Source organism: Brassica napus, chromosome C7, assembly GCF_020379485.1.
Source record: "Brassica napus cultivar Da-Ae chromosome C7, Da-Ae, whole genome shotgun sequence".
NCBI classification, from domain to species: domain Eukaryota; kingdom Viridiplantae; phylum Streptophyta; class Magnoliopsida; order Brassicales; family Brassicaceae; genus Brassica; species Brassica napus.
The window spans coordinates 43948374-43971729 of record NC_063450.1 but is presented as its reverse complement, the minus strand read 5'-3'; the positions used below and the strand labels follow the sequence as shown (position 1 = coordinate 43971729).

Sequence of the window (23356 nt, the reverse complement as noted above, 5' to 3'; positions counted from 1 at the left end):
TAACTGTTAATTATCATGTCAAGTGTTTTATGAAAGAGCCAATACTGGAATTTGGGGCTATTGACAATTTGATTAAAAAAGAAATAATTTTTAATATATATATATATATATATATATACATATATTTCAATAAAATTTGGTTTTTAATAATTTGAAAGTTATATGCTTATATATATATATCGAAAATATTTGAGAGCTCTAGGCTAATGTTTATCTTGCATATACCTTCTTGTACATTTAGTATATGGGTGGTCTAGGTTCTTCTTCCTCTATAATCACATGCCCAACCATTTCACAAATGTCATTTTTGCTGTCCTCTTTCTCTCTCACATGTTAAACGAGTGTAACTTACTCTGCAAAATTTGTTATATCTGCCAAAGAAAGTGGTTACTATGTAAACTACAGTCTATAGAGTAATTCACGAGTAGACGTGTTCAAAGTTCTGACCGCAAACTTCAATTCTATTACCATACTTTCTTCATGCAGAATATGTTCTCTACCAAACTCCGGATTGTTGTTTACTTGGTTAAAAATATGTGTTACACTAGATCATGTAATGGTAAGGTGACAGAAAGTCTCTTCCGGTTAATTACTTTCTGAATACCACTTAACCGATGATGCTAACCAAACTGAAAGCCGAAAATAAAACCAAAATCAACACCTCACCAGTTTCCTTCTATAATATATAGTTTGTTATGCTTTTTTTAAGGTTTGGTTCCTGTAAACAAAAATGCTCAAAGAATCATTTACAAAGAAATCCCCTAGCTTCCACTTCCACTTCCACTATAAAGGTTTAGATATTTCTCAAGACTTGATTTACACGTTATAAGGCTTTTGACATGACGATGTGTCACCTAGGTCTTGAGCTCGAGCTACGTACGGTCACACCATGCAATAACTTAGCGTAGCCCAAGAAACTCAGCTTTCCGTCCGAACTCCTGATCCAATCCTTGAGCAGATGATATGTATTTGGTGCCAGGCTCATCTCCTGCTTTAAATCACGACCCCAATCATTAAAAATATGTTTTAAATCTTACAAAAGAGATGGTGGTGCAACTCTCATACAAGTTGAATTTTAGGACCATACCGCGGCTAGTTCTTGGACGGATATGATTCGATTCCCTTCCTGTTCGAAGTGCTCAAATGCTGAAGTTGCAATCTGTTCCCATTCCTCAAGAGCTTCCAGTTGGTAAACGCTGACCCCAGCTGCACAGAACTCTTCAAAGTCCAGCTTCTTTTGCGCCAATGGTTGCATCTTCATAGAAAGAACAAAATAAAGAAAATTGCGTAATTAGATTCATTAGAGTATGAGAATCAGCAAAGAAAAATTAACATCAATGATAATGGTGATGAATATATGTTAAATAAAGGCTCTCATTTCTGAATGTTAAGATAACCATTGGTTCATGTTATCCGCAATCATTTTTGACTATTAACCACCATGAAAACCATATCTAACATTTATAACTGCTCCACCCATAAACTTCAATATTCAAAGATAAAACATATATTAACCAGAGATGTGTTACCGTGTTTAAAATGTCAGGAAGCCTTGATTCCATCATCGCATCAGTAGCATATCTTGTTAACGCCTGCAGTTACACTCAAATGATTTATTCATTTGATAAGTATTAGTTTTTTTCTTCTAAATCAGGATTCCTAGTTCTTGCATTAGTAACTATTTATAGTAATTCTATGTCTTCATTTCCTTGATTCCATCAGTATCATATCTTGAGTTTTAGGTTTTAATGCATATAGAGATGCAGCTTTGGTTGTAAGACTAATCCAAGCTAGGGAGAGGGTTGAAGATTTTACAGATTTTCCATCAGGGGTCAGAGTAATGGATATATAGATTCCCAAATCAAAGACGGAGTCAAAATGCTATTAGCTAAATCAGGAAAGCCACACTGACCGAAGTGAAGCTGTTAAGAGATAGGCCTCCATCTTTAGGGTCCAGGAGCATAAACTGTGCCTTAAGAAACACAAGCTCATCTTCGGGTATAGCTTTGGAGAGAGCCTATTGAAAGATTAACAAGTGAAAAAAAAAAAAAAAAGAAGATCAAGATAAGAAATAGCCAGCCATAAGAAAGATAAGATCAATTCACTTGATATTAATAATATGACAGGGTATCAAGAAATAACCTTAAGTGCTGATCGTCTGAAATGCGAGGCACGAATATAGGACTTGACCAACCTATAGATCGAGAAATCGAGAAGCAAACCAGGGTTTTCATCACGTAACCACGGATGAGCTGCAAACACAGAACATATAAATATCACTTAATGCCATAATCTTGTTTCCATTTCAAGAAAGAAGAAACTAACCTAGGGCTTGAGCAGCTGTCATTCGTTTCCTATGGTCCTTGTTGAGAAGCCTTTTCACAAAGTCTTTACCAGTATGAGATATTGAAGGCCAAGGCATATCTTGAAAATTAGGGTTGGCTCTAATCACGCAGCGGAAAACCGCAGATTCAGTTCTTCCATGGAAAGGTCTGCTTCCACAGAGTAGTATGTAACTTATGACACCAATGCTCCACATATCTGCTTCGGTGCTGTAAGACCTATGGAGTACTTCAGGTGCAACATAGAATGCACTTCCCACAACATCATTGAGACGCTGGTCTGCAATATATACAACATCTTTTTAACTCACAGACTAACTATATGCAGAATCATGTAACAAAGAAATAGATTATTACCGTATCTAATGAAATCAGACAAGCCAAAATCTATGACCTTGAGGATTGCATCCTCGTTTCTGCTGGTAAAGAGAAAATTCTGGATACAGAAACAAATGCACCACTTAAGCAAAAACCATAAATAGCTAAGAGACAAAAGCTTATAGAGGCAGCGACTGTGTACCTCCGGCTTGAGATCACGGTGGACAACACCTTGGAGGTGAAAAAATGCAGTTGCAGATAAAATCTGTACAAGAATACGTTTAGCATCCACTTCAGTGTATCTGCCACCTCTGCAAGTAAAGGCAATAATAAAAAAAATTTAATCCATAACCAATGTAGTAAGACTAAGACAGGTGTACTCTGAGATTTTACCTAGCCAAAATTTTATCCAATAGCTCTCCACCTTCGCACAACCTGAAAAGGGGAAAAGTTTGAATATATATATATATATCAGATTATTGCACAAACTTGTAACGTTTTAGATAAGAACGTAACAGACTTACTCCATAACAACAAAGACGTAATTATCGTCTTCGTATGCATCGTAGAACTTAACCATATGCCTATGTCCTGATAAAGCCTTCAGCAGTTTCACTTCTCTCCGTACATCTTCGATCGATACAGCCGATGTCATCTGCACGACCAAAAAAAAAAACACACGCACATCAAACGACATAGTGATTATGCAATGAACAGTGAAAAAAAAGAGTCGCTAGAGACAGACCTTAGCTTTGGCGATGATCTTGACGGCCACCGTTTGTCCTTTCATCTTCCCTTTCTTGGCCTTAGCCCAGCAAGTATGACCGAAATGCCCTCGCCCCACCTCCTTCCCCAGCTCGTACTTCCCTTCGAAGTTCTTCCCGAACCCGAAGTTCTTGTCCAGCAGCCTCTCTCCCCCGCCGCTGCTCTCTCCTCCTCCTCCGACGTCCGCGCTGTCCTCCGGGATCGGCTGCGGCGCGGCGGCTCTCCGCCGTCTCAGAGCCGCCATGATCGGTTTGGCGGGTGACGGCGGCGGAAACGGCCATTTGAACTTTCGTCCCGGAGTTCTCGCCGGCGACGGAGATACTCCCGCCGGAAACGGGCTTTGAAACGGGCTAATGTTGTAGGAGTTGACCTCGGAGGCGAGAGGAGACTGAGGAGCGGAAGCATGGCGGTGATTTTGGGGCGGTTGATCGGGAGCCTCGGGGATCTCGTCGTCCTCGACGGCGGAGATGTTCCGGCTGTAACAGTGGCCCATGGCCGTTGGATGTGGAGGTTCAAATTGACTGATCGGTCAGAGTCAGAACATCGGACGGTCAGGAGGCGAAGTTGAACAGTGTGTTTATTTATTTAATTATTTTTTAAAAAAAATTAAGAAAAGAGCTTCCGCTTCTGAAGAAAGATTTAAAAGAAGGGGAAGGAGAAAGGCGTTTCTTTTGGATTGATAAAACGACACAGAGTTGAAAACAATGACCACTCCAACAACCTACAGCGCCTACTGTCATTAATCTCTCTTTTAATTGTTTCTTAAAAAAAATTTCATTTAATGTCTTTTTTATGGGTCATGCATTACATGTTACATATTTTTTTTTACTCTTATTTTTTTTTTTTTGCAAATTGATTTACTAACAAAACAAATAAGTAACTGATCTACGAACTACATATTCTTGATTAAAATTTTTTTTTACTCTTTTTGGTCTGATATGTTTTCAACTATAACAACTATATTCAATTCAGAATGACTTACATTACTAAAATCAGATGTTAATTTTGTAATACATTATTACTCTTAGGATGTATTACCTAAGGAATAACTTGTTTCTTATTTTTGAGTTTAAATACATTATTATTCTTAAGATGTAAAGTTAAGTTATGTTATAAGGAAAGTTGATTTGAAATATTTAGATACTTTTATTTCCTTGTCAAAAGATTTTTAAAATCTATATAAATGGTATGGAATCTTCATATATTTAGCATTTACAATATTTTAGTGAATATATTCATTTAGATAATTGTACTTGATGGTTAGTTAAGATTATTCTGACATTAATTAAAAAAGTTAGTATCAATTCAATTATTTTGTACAAATGACACAATGCCACAAACGTGAGTGTCGCCATGTGTTGCTTTGATACTACTGATTTTTATTAGTTTAAACTTGAATCATGGTGATTATCGCATTTCTCCATCAGATAGTTGTGTCATTTATCCATCAAACTGTTGAATCATGGTGTATTTATTGGGTATTGGTTTAGCATCTTAAGTATAAACCGGTTTAAACCGCCTTGATACACATTGGTAAGCAGGTTTAAATTTCAACATCTTACCGTTCAGGTCCAGACTCCAGAGCAATAATGTTGATGAATGTATATATAATATATTAGTAGCAAATGGTTGCCGGTCAAATTACGAAAAAAGTCGATAACGATGCAGGCAAGACGTTATGGTCGTCGGTTCAATTGGTTAACCTTAAACAAGTGGCTAAGTAATAATTAACCAGAAACATACAGAGTTTGCTACCTTCATATTACAAGAGTCGTCTCTTAACCATAGGCATTCCGGTTTGATCTTTTACTTGGGTATGGCTCAGTAATCTGGTTGTCAATGAACTTGCATGTGCCGCAAGTAATATTTTCACGTGGCGCATGCTCTTTGAGCGCGTAACTTGTCTTATAAGTTTCCCAACTATATTGACCGATGAGCCGACAACGGTCTGATAAGTTGACATTTGTTGTTCCGAGTTTCCACTTTGAGCTTTTCAACGTTTGAATACGTTATTTTCTACATAACAGGTTAATGTCTCAATCTGAAACATAAGATCTATGCTTTTAGGAGTATAATTTTATACTTTATAATTACAAACACAACCTTGATTAAAGTCAACTAAAACTTTCATATGTAATGTGCCTAATTTTACTTTTGGTTTCATACTTGGTGTGTAGTTTTGCCAAGGGTGCTCAACTCAAACAAACCAGTTTAATTCAGTCAACTCAATCTACTAGTCTGATCTATAATTTAATTTGATTAAACTAGATTCTAACCCGCGTTAAAACGCGGGATTATTTTTTATAAAATGGTGTTAGAAAATTTTACAGTCTCATTAAATTTTAATCAAGAAATATGTAGTTCGTAGTTCAGTTACTTATTTGTTTTGTTAGTAAATCTTTTTTCTATATAATTATTTTGTTTTTATAAGAATATTAGAATGAATTTGTTCCAGTAAATCTGTGTCATAAACATAATTTAAACATTTCATGCTTGAAATATTGAATATTGGTTACCGGCTTCTAACCTTATATGCTACCAATAGATTGATTTATATGTATAAAACTAGCAATGGCTTAGTTAAACCAATTCTATATAGCACCGGTTATTAATTATCATCGCATACATTAAAATCTTGATAAATAAAATGTTTGAATTAGTCTCTGTAGCAGTGAGAAATATAAAGAGACATAATGAATTGATTTCACGTATACTATATTATATTGTGTATGTCATATTTAGAGATAGATATTTTTGTATGTCGAAACTAAATGTCACTTGGTTAAAATATCGGTCATTTTTATTGATTTCCAAATAATTGGTAAGCAAAATGAATTAGTGTAGCATAATTTTCAGATTTATATATTTAATAGCCAATCTAATTTATTATCAACGGAAAAGTGCATAGGTCCAGAATTTAAATAACAACATTTTATCAATAAATATAAGTAGGACTCTAAATAAATAAATATATTATTTAAATGGATTTTGACCCAAAGTTTATTATGTAAAATTATCATTATGGATGTAGTTGGACATCATATTTATTAAACAATATTAAAATTTCTACTTTGCAAAAAGTTATTATTAAAGTTTAGTCTGAAAATGTTTAGTTGGATATATATGACTTACTATATTTTCAAAACATAAACTTATATATTTACATTTGGTGGTTTGCAATCAGTTACTTTTTTGTCAACAAAATGATAAAATCTTGATCTAAATCTTGATCAAATGAAAATAATTAAATCTTGATCATATTGTTAGAAAATAAGTTCAAAATTATAAATATTAAACATAACAAAAGTTAAAATTTGTTATATACCATATTATGAGATATGGTAAATGTTTAATAAATCTTGATCTCTTGTTATTATCGTTTGTTTAGGTTAGATTTACAAAAAGATTATTTGGTTGATAGCAATTCTAACAATATTAATTTAGTTATCTAAAGTTCATCGTGATTCTAAAGTAATTGTTTCTATTTTTTAGCATATTTTAGGAAACGATTTGGTTGTTTTAGATAATATTGTTAGAACTTTAAAAACTATAAGAAGATGAAATAAAAATCGTTATTTTGTAATTTTGTTACTGTAATGTTAGAAAATTTATTGTTTGTTCTAGTTAAGATCGTTAGAATCTAAGTTTTTTAAAAATTAAACGATTCGCCATTTAAACGATGTATAAATGTCGTATAAATACCTTATAAACAATAACCATATTATTCTGCTGTTACCAAAAAACATTACAGTGTACTACTGAACAGCGTATATACGCCGTATATACAGGCGTACCAATCGTATTTTAGAACACTGGGTTTTTCTAATATGCATGAATGATAAATGTTTATGAATCTGTTTTCATTTCTCCTTGCAGGTAACCAAAATATTTCTTTTTATTCATGACGAAGAGAAGTCATGGAGAAAAAGAAGAAACAAATGTCTATATATCAGATTATTTCTAATGAGGACCTACCCAACTTCCATAGATTCAAACATGAGACAATGAGTAGAGGAAAAACAAATGAAATGTGTGTTATACAATTGTGTAAATGTTTGTATCAATTATAATATACCTAAAAGATTAGACACAGTTGTATTAATGAACTTTGAAAGGTTCAAATATAACTACGTTAGGGTATTTTGATGTTAGTGTATTATGGGTAGTCGACGGAATCTTTTTAATTAGAGGGAGAAGATATTTTGTAATGTTAATCTAATAATAATGAATGTTATATATTTTCTAGTGAGAAGTGAATAGGTCCAAATTTAAATGACAATATTTTTAAGTAGATAAAAAATAAGACTCTATTTTAATAGATTAGATGGTTTTCTTGTAATTTTATTCGAAAAGAATCTTTAAACATCAACCAAAAGATCTAACACGTAAAATGCATCATAATTGTGGAAAGGAGCGACTGAAATCTTCACAACACCAACACACACTTTTGATTTTAACAATTAAAAAGATAGGATTTTCTAATTTATAAAAGCATGATATATACTTTAATTTGATTGAAATGGTTTTAGAATCAATAAAGCTACCTAAGCAAAAAAAATATAATTTAAACTGTAAAATATATTGTGATGGAAAACACACAGAATCTGTAAATTACTAGACCAAAAGAATCTAACAAGTAAAGTGCATCACAATTATGGAAAAGAGTGTCTGAAATTATCAAAACACCAGCCAACATTTTTGATTTTTTAACAACTAAAAAGTATATAGGATCTCCCATATAATTATCAATTCAAAGAAAAAGTAGCGCAAAACTAATTAACCAAGAAACTAAATATTCGTTCACAAAGCATATAGACTCACCTAAAATCTAACGGAAACAACACCAACGATCAGTAAACGATTTGACATGTATCATTTTAATTGTTCCATAAAGATAACCAAAGAGAGGTTTCCAACAACAAAAACAATAGAAGGAGAAAGTCTAGCTTAAAGTTTTACTGAGGGATCTAAAAAGACCTGCCAATTAAAGAAACAAGAGGATGTTTATACGAACAGAAAACGACTTAAGTATTATCTTAAAATGAGTTTTGTTCTCTCTTTCTCTTCTTGACCTGATCTCTGTGATCGGGCTGTGATTATACTCTAGTTTAAATCATTGGGGTGTGGCCTTACTGGCGTCTTCGACGGGCTTACCCTTCACATATAGAAAAAAATGAGAAAAATATTAGTCTCACTGTGCTCAGTTTTTACTATGTCTTGTTTAACTTTAAAGAACACCACATAATATCAACCTAAACATATAAAAAAAATAATAGCTGAAACACACAAATGGGTTAATAAGATTTCTAACAAGTGTGTTCTCTTTGGAAATAACCATGCATATATCCCCAAACAGAATCAAAAAACAAAGTGTGTTCTCTGTCATGTATGAATCTTTGTTTCTCACATGAAATATATATCATCAGAACACTAGATGACCAAAGGCAGAATACAAATCAACAATCTTGCATTTACTGAGCAAGGCACAAGAGATATTTCGAGAGGATGTGTTATAAAATTTATATCATATTATTAATATCTACAACTAGCATGCACTATTGATTCTGCATCCAACAACTGAAGGAGTTCATTGTAAAAGAAAGGCTACAGTAAAAAACAAGAAAAGTAAAAATTTGTAATTAACCTACCTTACACGGAGCCCGCCCAAGACAACACCGGTGCAATTAAGAGCAGAGATTGCACTTTCCGCCTGCAACACACAAAAATAATCATTGAACATTATAAAGTTGATTAGGGTCAAACTTGCCTCATCAGGCCAAACAAAAATTCAGTACATAGTGGATTATGCACATTATTGCAGGGTGTATTTATCAATAAGACATGTAGTCCAAGAATGAGCACGACTTCAAAAGAGCCATCACGTATGTAAAATGAATACAAAGATGAAAGATTTATAAAGTGAAATATTCTAAACTGATCAAGTAAACTTCAGAATCAAGTTCATGATGTTAACAACATTATTTTTCTTTTTTGCAAGTGATTATAAGCAAAATGGATCGAACTGTGCACATGAAAATTAGAAAATTCGAAAAGTCTTTTATCACATGAAGTAACTTATCAAGAAACAGGCAAGACAAGAGGAACTCACCAGGGTAAATTCAATAAAAGCAATGCGGGTTTGGTGATGATAGTCTCCAAGAAGCCTCAAATGTTGAATCTAAAAAGAAATAAAGATGACATCAAACTGAAAAAGAAAACACAACATATATTATAGTATAAACAATTGGCCATAGTCAAAACCAAACATGTACCTCCCCACAGGCTGTTCTAAAGAAATCTTTCAGTTCCCTTTGTGTGACCTGAATAAAAAAACGAAAAATAAGATGAACAGATGAGTTTCTCCACTGTTTGATTAGTCTGATGCAAACAAGTACTAAACGTAACAGAGGTTTTGCCAAATAACATCATAATTGATTAGGAAATGAAAATCAAGATTACCTCCTTGTCAATATTAGTACAGTAAACAGTCTTCACACATTTCTCGCGCTCTTCCTCAGACTTGAAGAAACAAAGTATCATTACACAAATTCAGTGATCTATAGATTTCTAATTGGCATTAATCTGAAAAGATACTAACGCCTAAGATTATACTATAACTCAACTAACCCTTGGGAGGAAAGTCGGGTTAACAGGTGCAATAGCTGTTTTGGAGGGAAGAACCTTAATAGGATGAGAACCAAACAGAGTACCCGATATTGTTAAAGCAGACCTAGCTCCCTCTGAGACATTACTTCACTGATTAGTAAACACAAGGAGAATATTTCAAGTGGTGAGACAGTTGAAAGTAGAAGTACCTACCTTCATCAGTGAATTCAATGAAGGCAAAACGAAGAATAGAGTTACTGTCACCGCAGATACGACAATCAACAATCTTTGATTTAAACACAAAGATGGACAAAAAAACGTATGAGACTTTTGAGTTTGAAGATTATAAAACAAAGTGGTTGAAAGATTATTATTCTAAGTACCTGACCAAAAGAAAGGAAGAGACGGGCAAGTTCCTCCTCAGTAGCCTACAAAAAGATAGATAAAGAGGGCACTTTGGTTATTTGTATTGGATTACTTCTGGGAAAGCAAGTTCTTGAGACATAAAATCTCTTTTCAAACCTGTTGATCAATGTCTGAGACATATACAGTTCTCCTGATTACATCTGTATTCTGAGCCAAGCTTGTTTTTCTGTTCGTCCATCCTTGCCCTTGGCCAAAGTTCCCTCTCTGTATTAAAAGAATAAGACCACACTTCCAAACATGCCATTCAAATATAACAACACAAATTTTACCCTTACATGCAACTATATATTGTACTCAAACATGGAAGTGTGACAAAACATTTCAGATTTTCTTATAGCTTAATCAAAACTTTTGAGTAATTAACCCGTTTTCTTAAACTAAAAATGTAAAAACCATAAAAAAGGAGAATCATAAGCATTTTGGTCAAAAATTGAGAAGACACTGCATGAAACATAACAAATCCAACAGATATATAGGCCATAACTCAGAGATGATATATATATATATTTTACATACCCTTGTATCAAAATGGCCATTCTCCACAGCAGGAATAGTTTGCATCATTGCGATGTTATTGTTACGCCATACCATATTACTCACAAACCCAGAGTGGGCTTGAGCAAGTGAATGTGGAACATATTCCTTAGCCATCGGATTCAACTTAGAAAACTTAACATCCAAATGACTTATCTCACTCTTGAGAGTTCCTTCACCGTTCTGGTCCTTTGTTGGGTTTGATATCTCAACAGAGGAATTGGATTCAGGGCTCTTCTGATCATCAGAACATGGCGGCTTCGTATCAGCTTCTAAGACATTGCTTTTGTCTTGACTCTGACCAGAAGAGTCCATTTTCATCACATCAGCATTTTCCGAGACAGCCATGATCACTCACTCAAAAAGATGAATCTGTGGATGGTAAAATAAATATCAAATAACAATCAGACTGAGATTGAAAAAAAAAAGAGAACATAATAATATAAACCAGTTGTTGCATCAGTCAGTGGAATTCCAAACGATCACGGAGCAAGAATGTCTTGGAGAGCAAGATTTTTATAAGAATGATCTGGAGAAAAGTTTGAACAGTAAGCTCTTTTGGTTATAAATAAAAACAAATTTTCAAGTCAAGAAATATATACAAACACAATTAATTTTCATTAATTACTTTTTGTCATTTGTCAACATCAATTTATTCAATGTTCTTGCTAATCGTATTTCACATTTTCATTACTAATAAAAGTTAATATTATTTTCCTTAATAAGATTCTAATAATTTCTCTCTTTGAATTACTTTTTTTTTCCTCTTGGCAACAAATTTCATTATTTTTATATCCCTTGGCAACAAATTTAAACCTTCTCTTATACACAAATATGGCAATGGCATTATATGCATGGGTCGTATAATTAGCAATATAAAAAATTTAAAAGTAAACCAATTGATGAAAAAAAACAATTGATCGGTTTACAAAATTAATATATGTAATGTATAATGTTCTAGTTTTCTTCAAGTCAAAACATTTTTAATTTCGTTAAGTTTGCATGGATGTATTCTCTCAAATCATTGACTTTCATAACACAAGCATCGACTAATCATTAGTGCTTGGAGGTTTCAGAGTAATTAGAAGAAGAACAGAGAAGGTTTTTTAAGACAATTAAAAGCTTGACCTGGTCTTTTTTTAGTTTTTCTTTAAAACGACGATAAGAAGGTGACCATTGACCAATGAGGCAATGACCACCATCGTAAAAAGGTTATCAAGGAAACTTAGTAAAGTATAAGGTCCTTTTTTTTTATCAACCCATTTAATTCTCATTACTTTAAACTTTTGGAATACATCATGTTAGTGACTTTGCCAGGATATTACATAATTTTGATTTCTTATCCTAGCCTGTGTTTTGCTAACTGATCAACAACATGTATAAAGATCCTAGGAACATAATGAAAGGTAAAATGCTGATTGGATGCAATATTTTGATGTCTTGAAGCATTGCATTTTCCTTAGCTATCTGCCTTTGCTTAGTACCCCCATTTATGGCAGCAACCAAGTTCTTTAGCAGTTCCTGACAATCTCCTAGGAAAGCTACCTTATTGTAACTCAAAATATGTAGTTGATGAGCAGCAAGCCACATGGCGTATGTTTCCGCAGCCAAAGGTGAATGAGCAGGATCCATTGCAGTGCTTCCTTGGAGTCTTAGAGTGTCTTCTTTACTAAACAAGGACCCACCCAATACCAAATTTTTCAGTTGGAGACTTCCATGAAGCATCCACAAGGCAAATAGTAATCCACTTCTCGTGGGAGGTATAGTATAAGGTCCATTGTGCAATTAAAGAGATTCTAGTTTAATGCGAATAGTATTAATAATTTTACAATCCCATCCTCATATTTATTTCTCTGGTCGTAGAAAAATCTAAAATAAACCAATAAATTGGGTAAAATAGTATTACGCCCTCTCCGAGGCATGACTACGAGCAAACGATTGATAGAGTTCGAGGGGCATTTTGGTCATTGACATGTTCATTGGCCCATCTCCACCTCACACACCTCTCGTAAACCGCCGTAACAACCACCGTACCCGCACCGCAACCGTCTCCTCCGCCTTTCCCGATCTATTTCTCGCGGCGGTCTCTCTCCTCTTCCTCTGGTCATCTCCAAAACCTCCCAACAGATTCTCCTTCCCTCTAACTCCTCGCCGCCGATCCACCGCCATGTCCCGTCGATCTCCCCCTCCCTCTCCTCCTCCTCCGCAGCGCTTCGCCAATCCTCAATCGCTCTCCGATTGGCTCGAACCGCGTCTCCCTTCCGACTCGTTCGCCGCGTGGGGAGTCAAACCGGGGACCAAAAACGTCCACAACCTCTGGCTCGAGCTCTCCGACGGCGAGACTTCTATAACCGACTCCACGCCTCCGGTGCGCGCCGTGAGCGTCGTCACGGTCCGCGTGATCGGAAAAAACGGGAATATCCTCGTGGAAGGTCGCCAGGAGCTATCCGACGGGAGCGTCCGCGAGAGGTTTCGTCCGCTCTCGGAGAAGATGAAGCCAGACGAGACGCCCGAGGAAGCCGTCTTTCGAGCGGTTAAAGAAGAGCTGGGATCTATCTTTAGTGGGGAAGACGACGTCGCACAGAGGGTTAAGATTCTTCCGGGGAGTTACAGTAGGAGAGTGGAGGAGAAGAACTCGATGTCCTATCCGGGGCTGCCCGCGCGTTACGCTCTTCACTCGGTGGACGCGACGGTGCGGGGATTACCGGAGGAAGATTTCTGCACGGAGGAGGATGAGTGTGATGGAGAGGCGGTGGATGACTCGGAGGAAACGCGAGCCGCGGGGAGAGCTGTGACTGTGAAGCGGCATCACTGGAAATGGGTTAGTCCCGGTTCGGTTCGAGCTTAAAAACTTTTAAAACAGCTTTCACTGTTCTATATAAAGTTTTAATTTTTAGGTGATTCATCAGTCACATGAATGATCAAGAGCCATGTAGAGAGAGAGAGAGATACTTACATCATACACATTTTTATGATATATATTCATGTGTAAAGCACATCTATTCTCACAAGTTTTGGTCTCACTGTAGCTTGATCTTTCTTCAGTTTAATTGTTTTGTGCTCAGACTTTTTGAATGATTCTCTTCAACTTCAGCCTTCGTAGTTCTAAGGTTGAGTTTCTGTCGCATGAATAATCAAGAACCATGTAGAGTCAGAGATACATATGCTTACACACATAGGAGATTGATTCTTCAGTATAACTCTGCTTCTTCTTTGCTTGGATTTGTTTGTTCCATATTCTCACAAGTTCTTGATATTATTGTAGCTTTATCTTTCTTGCTCAGTTTCATGTTTTGTGCTCAGACTTTTATAATAGAGTTTTGTCAATCTTATATAACTCCTCTCGCAACTTACAGAAACTACAATCCGTCATATGTCATTACACATCTAAAGTAGATACTAACTAAAACTCAACAGCAGACATAAAGCTGTATGTAGTATGTACACACACAAAAGTGTCATCAACTACGTACGTACGTGGAGAGTTGGCACAAGAACAGCTCCTGTATAGGAGTAAACAAAATCTAACTGTATATATATAACAAAATATAGCATCATCAATCTGTTTGGATCATTGTGGAGCTTCTTGTGTTGAGGTCTCAGTGGACTGGACTTGACGAACGAATTGCCCTTTGATTCGAGGTCGTTGCTCTGCTAATTTCTTCCGGCTCTCATAACGGACCTGTGTACAAAACAAAGTCATTAACTAAGGTTTAGAAGCCGTTGGTTATGTGTTTAAGCATCGAAGTTTTATACCTTTTTCTCAAAGCACCTCTCCTTGCGCTTCATCCTGAATTTGTTTAAAGCGGCTTCACGCTGCAGAGATTGCTGAAGTTTCCCAACAGAGGAGGAGTATCCTTCTTCGCTCCTCTTCTCTAGAAGCTGCTGCTGCTGCTGATGATAATCAATGTAGTTGGTACTGCAGTGATTGCCTGTTCCACTATGTTCTGTTGCGGAGACGTGTCTTCTCTCCTCCATATCCATGGAACCATCTCGCTCTTGCAAGCCCTCGGGTTTACCGTTGAACGGGTGAAACATGGAACTGCACTCATGCGGGCTAACCGAGCTAGGGCTTGGAGACACTGAAGCCGGAGCTATAGCAGATGCGTGAGCCGTGTTAGGACCAGGGAAGTGTATAATAGGAACTGGCGTTGGGTAAGAGCCCTGTCCTGGCCAAGAGTTCATCTGGTTGCTAAAAGGTGGACCAGGTGAGTCAGAGCTATTGTAGAAGCTGGCCTCGTTTCTTCTCTGAGCACTTGGAGGCGGTTCAGATACATTGTATTGGTTGATTAGCACAGTGTTGTTATCATCTACACTTGCCGCAACGTTCTTTCTTTGCTCCAAGGGAGAAACCGAACATTGTGTCTGCAACGGCCTGTGAACGTACCTGAGAACAAGAACCACATCAAACACAGTCAGCAGAGATAACGACAACTGTTAAAAAAATAGTATTAGAGGTCAGACGACTAACCGGGTGAAAGCAGAGGCGCTAGAAGGATGAAGAGAGGGTTGGTTCTCACAAGCGTCAGGTCTTCTCAAGGAGAGATCAAGCTCTATCCGAGAAGTATCGTACTTAGCAACACTTTCTTCTCTGTGGCTTTGTCCGTTTCTTCTAAACGAGGCTCCCATGAAGTCAATAGCCTCTTTGGATGAGACTCTTGGGATATCCTCCACGTCTGCGCTCTCACCTTGCATCTCTGGTCTTGAACACGAGCTCTACAAGAACCAAGGTTTTAACTAAAAAGGTTAGGAACACAATCAAACACACACAGGTGAAGAGAATCCATCACTGAGAATAAGAATCTAACCTGATCATCATCACCACCACCACTCCCAATTACAGGATGTTCATCTCTCTGGAATTCATTCACCTGGTTACTGGTGGAATTGTTTGCAGACGCACCCTCAGGTTTCTGCTGTCCAAGGCTCTCATCTACTGGGAAGTTACTACCAGGAGCAAGCGACTGCCAAGATGATCAACAAGAAAAAAACAAAAAATCTGAGAACTCAATTATCTTTTAATAGACAACGAAATTTCCCAGAACTTAAATAAGAATGGTTAAGTTGAGGACAAAAAAGATTAAAAGATAGCAAGAAAGAGACATACACTTTGTCTTCTCCAGACATGTTGCCAGAGATTCCTCAGCTCATTCCTCCTCAAAGGCTTGACAAGATAGTCAGCCGCGCCTTTCAACATACACTTATAAACAGTATTAACAGAGTCCTGTGTCGACATCACTGAGAGACAAAAAAAAAAAAATAGAATCAGGCAAAAAAATTATTTCAATAACTAAGAAAAAAAAAAGCATAAGTTATATAAACGTAACATACTTATGACAGGAATGTTCTTGCAGAGGTCATGCTCCATTATAAGTGTTAGCAGAGCGTATCCGGATATTGAAGGTAGATCAACCTCTGTCAATATCAGATCGACGCTCTCAGGCTTCCCTCTAAGCATCTCCCAAGCTTTTAAGCCATCAGGTACAGCAGCGACTGAGAAAGTCACAAGGAAACCACATTAAACCATTGGACTATAAGCTAAGATTAAAAGAAAAAAGTCTTTCACATGGACTCAGACAAAAAAAGACTTAATTTTTAATCGAATTATATAACGACACATCAGATTGTTCAGACAACCAACTCGAAAAGACAGAACACGAGGGATATGTCTTAGAACTGACCTCTGTAACTGCATTTCCTGAGGAGAGCAGAGATAATCTGTCTGGTGGAATCGTCTGCTTCCACGAGCAGAACCCTAAGAGATATCTTCGGGAGAAACCTCTCCCACGTCACCAGACCGTCGCCGCCCTCCGCGGCGTCCTTCCGCCGCGTCTTCCGCCGCGCTAACTTTCCTCCTCCCGCCTCAGGTGCTTTCTCCACCACCGTCACCTCAACAACTTCGTCGCTCACTTCTCCCATCTCACACCACTCGCTCAAGAAAAAAAAAAACAAATCAGGGTCAAGTTCTAGAAGAAGAAGAAGAGAACGGTTTGAGAACAAAAGATATTGTGAGTGGAAGAAAAAATCTTATTCTCTATATTACAGAGGAAAAAGAAAAATATCTTCAAGTCTGGCGAATGTTCCAACGGCTGAGATTTGTATCCCGAGGCCAACCGACCGTGATCCAACGGTCACGATACAAGTGAAAAAGGATTCGCAAAATATCTAGCAGAGTTGGCTGACGTGGCCACGTTGCCACATCAGCAAGTACTGTAGGAGAGACAAAGAGATCCAGTCCAATACGCCAAACAACCTTTTTTATTTTTATTTATTTAATTCTTGTGGTGGCTGGGTGTTGATTACTCTGTGGTTCATATGCAAAGTTGGGCTATAAACTTATGCTTATTCCTAAATTTTATTATATATTATCGTGTCGTATGTTTCTGTAACGTGTAGATGTTAGTGAATTGCTTATTTTGACAGCATCGTAGTAGATTATTAGACTTTGAAGCTATCACGTTGATTTAGTAAAAACGTTGAAGCTAACAAAAGTGCTTACAGTTATCAAACAATTAGTGGTAGTTTTAGCCAATAACACCTTTTTAGTGAGCAATCAGGCCTATAAAAAAATCCCACTCGTGACTTTTGGGATAAAATCAAGCGGAAAAAATATCTAATGCAAGTGGCAACACAAGTATCTATACAACTTAACCAAAAAGAACTATACTATTTTCTTTTAAAAATATTTCTGATATATTTCAGTAACAATATTTTTGTTTGAATAGTATATATATGATATTTGATATCTTTTTCAGAAAACTCAATAAATGCACTAGAGATTATTATTTTTTAACATACGCCAGAGTTGTCTAATCAACCAACCTATAATAAATTAAAATTAAAAGTTAGTACTACAGACACATTATAATTGTATTTAATTTCGAATTATCGATCATAGTTTACCGAAATTTATCAGCATTCTTTTGTAATTGTTGCAGTGGCTGACCACCTAACAACGAACACGTGTTAAGGTAGGGACCACCTAAAGAGTTTTAAAGTTATTTCCGGGGCTAGATATTTTGGAGGATAAGGCAGAGACAAAAGAACGAGACACTTGTTTGAAACTGGTGGTCTTGGTGGACAAGAATACGACACGTGTATGGTGGTAATCTGACACAACCATTCACCTTCGATGGTAGCTGTCAGAAACCAATAAATATCTAATTTTCATGTCTCTTCACGCGCCGTGTAATTTTTAATATCAAGCAAAACTTATTAGTATAATGTTTTCCTGAAAATTTCATACTTTCGAACTTCTTATCTGGCTTGAGTTGAATATATAGAAGTTTATGATCCTTACTTGGCGGTAGATGGCAAACTAGTACAGATAATACGTCACTTTTGGTTAATAAGTGTTATGGACCTTATGGTATTTTTTGGGAGAAATTATTGGGTTTACCCTCTAGGTTGAACCTCTAAATTCACCAACCAATAGTGTTTGAGTATTTGATATTTGATATTTTTTTAAAAAAAAAATAAAATTAAATATCCAAATTAGATTATATTTTTAAAATAAAATAATAAAAATACATAAAAATAGTTACAAAAAATAAATTAATTAATATTGTTAAATCTTCAGCAAAATACTAAACTCTATATCCTAAATACTAAACCTTAAACCCTAAACGTTAAACCTTAAACTTTGGATAAATTCTAAACCGTTGGAAAATCTTAAACCCTAAATCATACATTAAAACTAAATTTTAATAACATTAAACCCTAAACTATTGGGTAAACTCTGAACCCTTGGATAAATCATAACTTCTAGGGTTTAATTTTAAATATTTTAAAATTAAACCTTAGAGTTTATGATTTACCCAAGAGTTCAAGGTTTATCCAAGGGTTTAGGGTTTAGTGATTATGGTTTAGGGTTTAGTGTTATTAAGATTTAGTTTTTAATGTATGATTTAGGGTTTAAAAATTTTCAATGGTTTACGGTTTATCCAATATTTAAAGTTTATAATTTAGGGTTTGGAGTTTAGGATTTAGGATATAAGATTTAATATTTTGCTAACGGTTTAACAATATTTTTTTTTATAACTATTTTTATGTATTTTTATTGTTTTATTTTAAAAATATAATCTTATTTGAAAATTTAATTTTGTTTCTTTTTTTTAAAAGATATCAAATATCAAATATCAAATATTCAAACACTATTGGTTGGTGAATTTTTTTTTTTTTTTTTTGAACAACCGTGTTTCTATATGGTGTATAAACCATTTTATTAAGTGTTTTGACTTTGTTTTGATGATAGCGCACGCGAGTGTAGTGTAGAAGTGTGTGGTGCATGGAGTGATAACTTTTGGTTTAAGGAATAGAAGAAATCTAAAGATAGTTTCGGGGCTAATAACTTAAACGAACATGGCCCCCATCCTTTTTTCAAACAGATATTTTTTGTCTGTTCGATACTTTTCGTCCTCTCCTTTTTTTGTGTGGCCAACCAAACTTTGATATTTCTTTCTTTGTTTTTTTACAGTCTGTAGGATCTTTTTCTCTTTTCTTTTTAGGCTACTTGAGATATTTTCAAGTCGTATATCATATGGCTATTGTCTTGTCCATTTATAAACTAATTAGATATTAATGTGATTTAAACATCACTTGAGACTGACAATCTACATATCTAGCCAAGTGCTTAACAATAAATGAGACCGATGAGTATAATATGTATTAGAAATTAGATGAAGGATAGCAACATAATGGTCGATAAAGTTCTACAAACCGATCTAGCCGACATGTGTATGAACAATATTTTTATACCTATGATGTCTTACAGATTTTGCAATTTAGGGCTAACGTCAGTTAATATAGGGTCAATTGTATATCAGACACATTTTATTAGTCTTTAGAAAAAATAGTATGAACCATATAAGATTAATATTGAACTCAGTTTATCAAGGTTCTTTTGGAAAAGACTTCATTACTCAAGTTTCTACTTCTTATAACAGATTTTAGTACAAATTATAAACACTTAAATAGATGATTAAATATAATTTGAGAAGACATATTAGTGGTAATGTTTACTCATTTGCAGTAAAGACTATTTTTCAAAGGTGTACAAGTATGGTTTATACAAATTAACAACTTAGCAAGAAATCAAATTGGAACGAGTTAAAGAAAATATGCCAAAGTTTCGATGGCCCATATGAGAATAGTGTAGTGGTGGTTCCAATGATGGAACATTGGAGATTTAGTGTAATGCGTTGATTGGAAACCGAACATGTGTATATATGGATGAAAATAAAATTTCACTAAAGGTTCATTAAAAGTGACACTTCGGGTAATCGAAGACTGCCTCAAGTTGTTGCATATCGATTCATGGTAAGTTGGTAAGTCTTCATTTGTAGTTATGTGAGACTATAAAGTTTGAGCAATATAACAAGCTATAGAGTGTTCGTGACTTGGGGGTTTTTAGATAAACATTCTTGTGTGATTTTCGCTTTTGTAAAGACTTTTAGTGTGACTTCCCTAATTTAGGTTTTCAAAACTTGTTATCGCTTTAACTATTTCTCTCTAGCCAGTGGGTTCCGAACTTGATTTTGACGAAACATATAATCTTAGCAAGCTTTGCCAGTTAAAGTCTCAACATATTAGCTTTATCTTGTACTTGGTATCGGAACACAAATGCTATAGCAAATGTCTTCAACAAGGTTTATACAAGGCATTTGCTTCAGCTCCCCATTAAAACTGCTAATGTTAGCAACAATTTGGATTATGCTTGCTTCTAGAAAAAAATGATTTCATAATCCGATAAGTTAGCTTAATACTCGAGTTTGAGTTCAAGACTAAACTCTTTCACGTACTTCTACCATTCGTACGTTATATTGTATCATAGATGGTACATCATCATTTAGAATCATTTTCCACTTTTAACATCAAGTATATATATCTTGTGATGAATTTTGATGAAGAACCTGGACTGAGGTAACGATCCTTAATTTGTTATCGAGTTCAGGGAACCATGTACATAAAAGAAGAAGCCAAACGACTGTTTGTAGATTATTCTGTTCTACTTTTTGAGGTAAAAGAAAATGAAAAGTGCAAACAATGTGAATACCAAAAGGTGGAGTCAGAATGATTTGTTTTTTCATTTGAAGTTAGTTTTCATGTGTGCCTAAAGTTGGAACCTGTAATCTATCTAATCTTACACAATTGTTTTTGTTTAGAAACTAAGTAACCCATGACAAGTAGATGCCATTTTACTCCAACTACAAATCCAAACACCAGAAACCACCGCAATAACATTATTATCCTGGTTTGGTTTATACACAAACAGAGATAATAAAATAGTAGAGCATTTGGTACACCAAACGAATAAAGTCTTAGTTACAATCACATAGATGCAGAGACGCATAGCGAATCAAAGAAACCAGAATGTGGTTGCACCAAATCCCACTAAGCTTACGCACTGGTTACACGGGTCTATTATGCTATCTCCCATTTTGATCACTTCCCCATCTGCATCTGACACCAACTGAAATAGTTTAGCAAAGCATAAAGGGAAATGTTACTCCAAATCCAAAACCAGTTATTCTGAAACTTGAAGCACAAAAAGTATAAAGATGTTTATATCAAACATATGAATAATAAAGAAACTGGTTTCATTTAATCAGAAACTATAGTCTAATCAAGAATCCATCTTTGAGCTACAAGAAGACAATCTGCAACTACCAGGCGTTACAAAAACTGTGAGATCAGTTGCTAGCAAGCAAGATCTAACAAAAGAAACTGATTCAATTTCATCAGGAACTATAGTCCACGTAAAAACCCTAGTGATACTGCAATCAAGACTCCATCTTTATCTACAAGAAGACTATCTCTAATGTTTCTTTACTAATCTAGGCACTACTAACCAAGAGAGATATCATCAATTTCATACTTTCAAAACAATACGAACCTCAAACTCTAAGGAGCTGCATTTTGTTAGCAAACGCAATGCCAATCCAATCAGGCAGAGAAGCCGACCACTGCAACTGGTTAATCTCCGAACCGGCCGAGTAAACCGATAACGGATCAATCCCATTCGGTCCAGCCATCGTCGGCAACTCCCAGATAAGAGCCTGCGCGTCATCCCCACCCGAGCAGATATGCTTACAGCTCTGCGGCGCCCACGCAATCGCGTTCACACTCCCCTGGTGCCTTTCAAGCTCCGCGACAGGCATCGTCGGCGATCGAATGTCGAGAATCACAACCTTATTCGAATCCATCAGAATCGTCGCCATACACCTCAAGTCCTGCTTGTTCCACGCGAGCCTCAGGAGCGGCGTATCGGGCTGGGGGCTCTCGTAGATGATGGTGGAGTGCTCCTTGTCGCGCAGATCGAAGATCCTCACCGATCCGTCGGCGGAGACCGAGGCGAAAACCCTAGCCTCCCCCCACGCGATGTCGTGGACCTCCTTGTCGTGCGCGATGAGCTGCGTCTCCACCACGGACCTCTCCACGTCCCAGATCGTGCACGTGGTGTCGATGCTGCACGTGCCTAACCGCTTCGGCTCCACGTCGTTCCAGTCGAAGGAGGTCAGCGGCGCGCAGAACTCGCTCGTCTTGCTGTTGTTGAGGACCGATACTGGCTCCGCGGAGGAGGAGTCTTCGTTGACCTCCCAGAGGCGGAGGAAGTCGCCGGAGGAGGCGAGGAGGTCGCCCCCGCCGCTGCGGCGGAGGGAGGGGGGACTGAACATGAGCTTGGTGGGAGGGTAAGGGTGCTCGAAGGAGAGGGATGGGAGGGGCTTGAGGGACATGGAGTCGGAGTCGAAGGAGAGGATGTCGATGCGGTTGTTGTAGTCCTCGAGGAAGCTCCCGACGGCGATTCGGTGGGTGGAGGAGGAGAAGGACATCGCGTAGAGCGGGTACGGAGAGTCGTAGGTGACGGCGGTTTCCGATCTAGGTAAAGAGTCCGGAGCTGAGTTGTCCATCGTCTCTCTCTCTCTCTCTCGCCGGAAAAAATGTGAGATGGATTTGATTCGGTATAAGATTCTTGGCGACGATGGAAAGTTCCACGGTCAGTGTCAGTTGCGATTTGGAGCTGGAGCTGAGCTGAGCTGAGCTGAACCCTCTGACTCAGTCAGTAATGTTTAATGTATAAAATAATTCAATAATGTAAACATAAAGAAATAAATTTTGCATTGAATGTTAAAATATATAGGTGAATTTGGAGGGAATAGTATTTCATAATATTTTAATTTCAAATTATTAGACGTGATTTATGGAAGTTCATTTAGTTTTATTGTAAAGTTTATTACTGCTTTTAAATCACGAGATCTGAGTTTTGAATAACAACGAAAACGAATTATACATATTATTTAATAGAAAAATAGATAAATTCTTATGGTGTGAATAAAACCTTCATCTAGAAGACGGTCCAGAATAAA

The 23356-nt window shown here is 36.4% G+C and overlaps 5 protein-coding genes across 8 annotated transcripts; 1 reads left to right on the top strand and 4 right to left on the bottom strand.

Annotated features, from left to right (window-relative positions):
- Positions 1-590: 590 nt before the first annotated feature.
- LOC106348477 (CDPK-related kinase 4-like) lies at positions 591-4122 on the bottom strand. Its single transcript, XM_013788223.3, has 11 exons — positions 3406-4122; positions 3185-3315; positions 3054-3095; positions 2863-2971; positions 2700-2778; positions 2326-2622; positions 2143-2252; positions 1913-2017; positions 1530-1592; positions 1088-1255; positions 591-988 (listed from the first exon to the last, which is right to left on the bottom strand). Exons 1-11 carry the CDS (start codon positions 3916-3918, stop codon positions 851-853), a joined length of 1755 nt encoding a protein of 584 aa, XP_013643677.2. The 5' UTR covers positions 3919-4122; the 3' UTR covers positions 591-850.
- A 403-nt stretch (positions 4123-4525) lies between these two features.
- On the bottom strand, positions 4526-12610 carry LOC106350621 (polyadenylate-binding protein-interacting protein 13). Its single transcript, XM_048761975.1, has 11 exons — positions 11440-12610; positions 10974-11363; positions 10554-10661; positions 10415-10459; positions 10245-10317; positions 10053-10165; positions 9885-9944; positions 9698-9745; positions 9535-9603; positions 9074-9135; positions 4526-8580 (listed from the first exon to the last, which is right to left on the bottom strand). Exons 2-11 carry the CDS (start codon positions 11337-11339, stop codon positions 8529-8531), a joined length of 996 nt encoding a protein of 331 aa, XP_048617932.1. The 5' UTR covers positions 11340-11363; positions 11440-12610; the 3' UTR covers positions 4526-8528.
- A 172-nt stretch (positions 12611-12782) lies between these two features.
- On the top strand, positions 12783-14002 carry LOC106348479. The gene has a single exon (XM_013788226.3). It carries the CDS (start codon positions 12964-12966, stop codon positions 13837-13839), a length of 876 nt encoding a protein of 291 aa, XP_013643680.1. The 5' UTR covers positions 12783-12963; the 3' UTR covers positions 13840-14002.
- Positions 14003-14296: 294 nt separating this feature from the next.
- Positions 14297-17029, bottom strand: LOC106348478 (two-component response regulator-like APRR5). The gene is made up of 7 exons (XM_013788225.3): positions 16673-17029; positions 16323-16484; positions 16099-16229; positions 15800-15955; positions 15463-15707; positions 14748-15378; positions 14297-14673 (listed from the first exon to the last, which is right to left on the bottom strand). Exons 1-7 carry the CDS (start codon positions 16908-16910, stop codon positions 14563-14565), a joined length of 1674 nt encoding a protein of 557 aa, XP_013643679.2. The 5' UTR covers positions 16911-17029; the 3' UTR covers positions 14297-14562.
- A 4180-nt stretch (positions 17030-21209) lies between these two features.
- On the bottom strand, positions 21210-23115 carry LOC106348480 (protein TRANSPARENT TESTA GLABRA 1-like). 4 transcript variants are annotated; one of them, XM_048761840.1, is made up of 2 exons: positions 21886-23115; positions 21210-21462 (listed from the first exon to the last, which is right to left on the bottom strand). In XM_048761840.1, exon 1 carries the CDS (start codon positions 22898-22900, stop codon positions 21887-21889), a length of 1014 nt encoding a protein of 337 aa, XP_048617797.1. In that variant the 5' UTR covers positions 22901-23115; the 3' UTR covers positions 21210-21462; position 21886.
- Between the last annotated feature and the right edge of the window lie 241 nt (positions 23116-23356).

Coding starts and splice junctions, on each gene's coding strand:
- LOC106348477 (XM_013788223.3), bottom strand. CDS start 3,918: ATGGGCCACTGTTACAGCCGGAACATCTCCGCCGTCGAGGACGACGAG. Junction 2,972..3,053: donor TTGGATAAAATTTTGGCTAG/GTAAAATCTCAG, acceptor CTTTACTTGCAG/AGGTGGCAGATACACTGAAG. Junction 2,623..2,699: donor GTCTGATTTCATTAGATACG/GTAATAATCTAT, acceptor TATATATTGCAG/ACCAGCGTCTCAATGATGTT.
- LOC106350621 (XM_048761975.1), bottom strand. CDS start 11,339: ATGGCTGTCTCGGAAAATGCTGATGTGATGAAAATGGACTCTTCTGGT. Junction 10,460..10,553: donor TCTCAGACATTGATCAACAG/GTTTGAAAAGAG, acceptor ATCTTTTTGTAG/GCTACTGAGGAGGAACTTGC. Junction 10,166..10,244: donor CATTGAATTCACTGATGAAG/GTAGGTACTTCT, acceptor GTAATGTCTCAG/AGGGAGCTAGGTCTGCTTTA.
- LOC106348479 (XM_013788226.3), top strand. CDS start 12,964: ATGTTCATTGGCCCATCTCCACCTCACACACCTCTCGTAAACCGCCGT.
- LOC106348478 (XM_013788225.3), bottom strand. CDS start 16,910: ATGGGAGAAGTGAGCGACGAAGTTGTTGAGGTGACGGTGGTGGAGAAA. Junction 16,485..16,672: donor CAGGAAATGCAGTTACAGAG/GTCAGTTCTAAG, acceptor TGACTTTCTCAG/TCGCTGCTGTACCTGATGGC. Junction 15,956..16,098: donor ATGTCTGGAGAAGACAAAGT/GTATGTCTCTTT, acceptor TCATCTTGGCAG/TCGCTTGCTCCTGGTAGTAA.
- LOC106348480 (XM_048761840.1), bottom strand. CDS start 22,900: ATGGACAACTCAGCTCCGGACTCTTTACCTAGATCGGAAACCGCCGTC.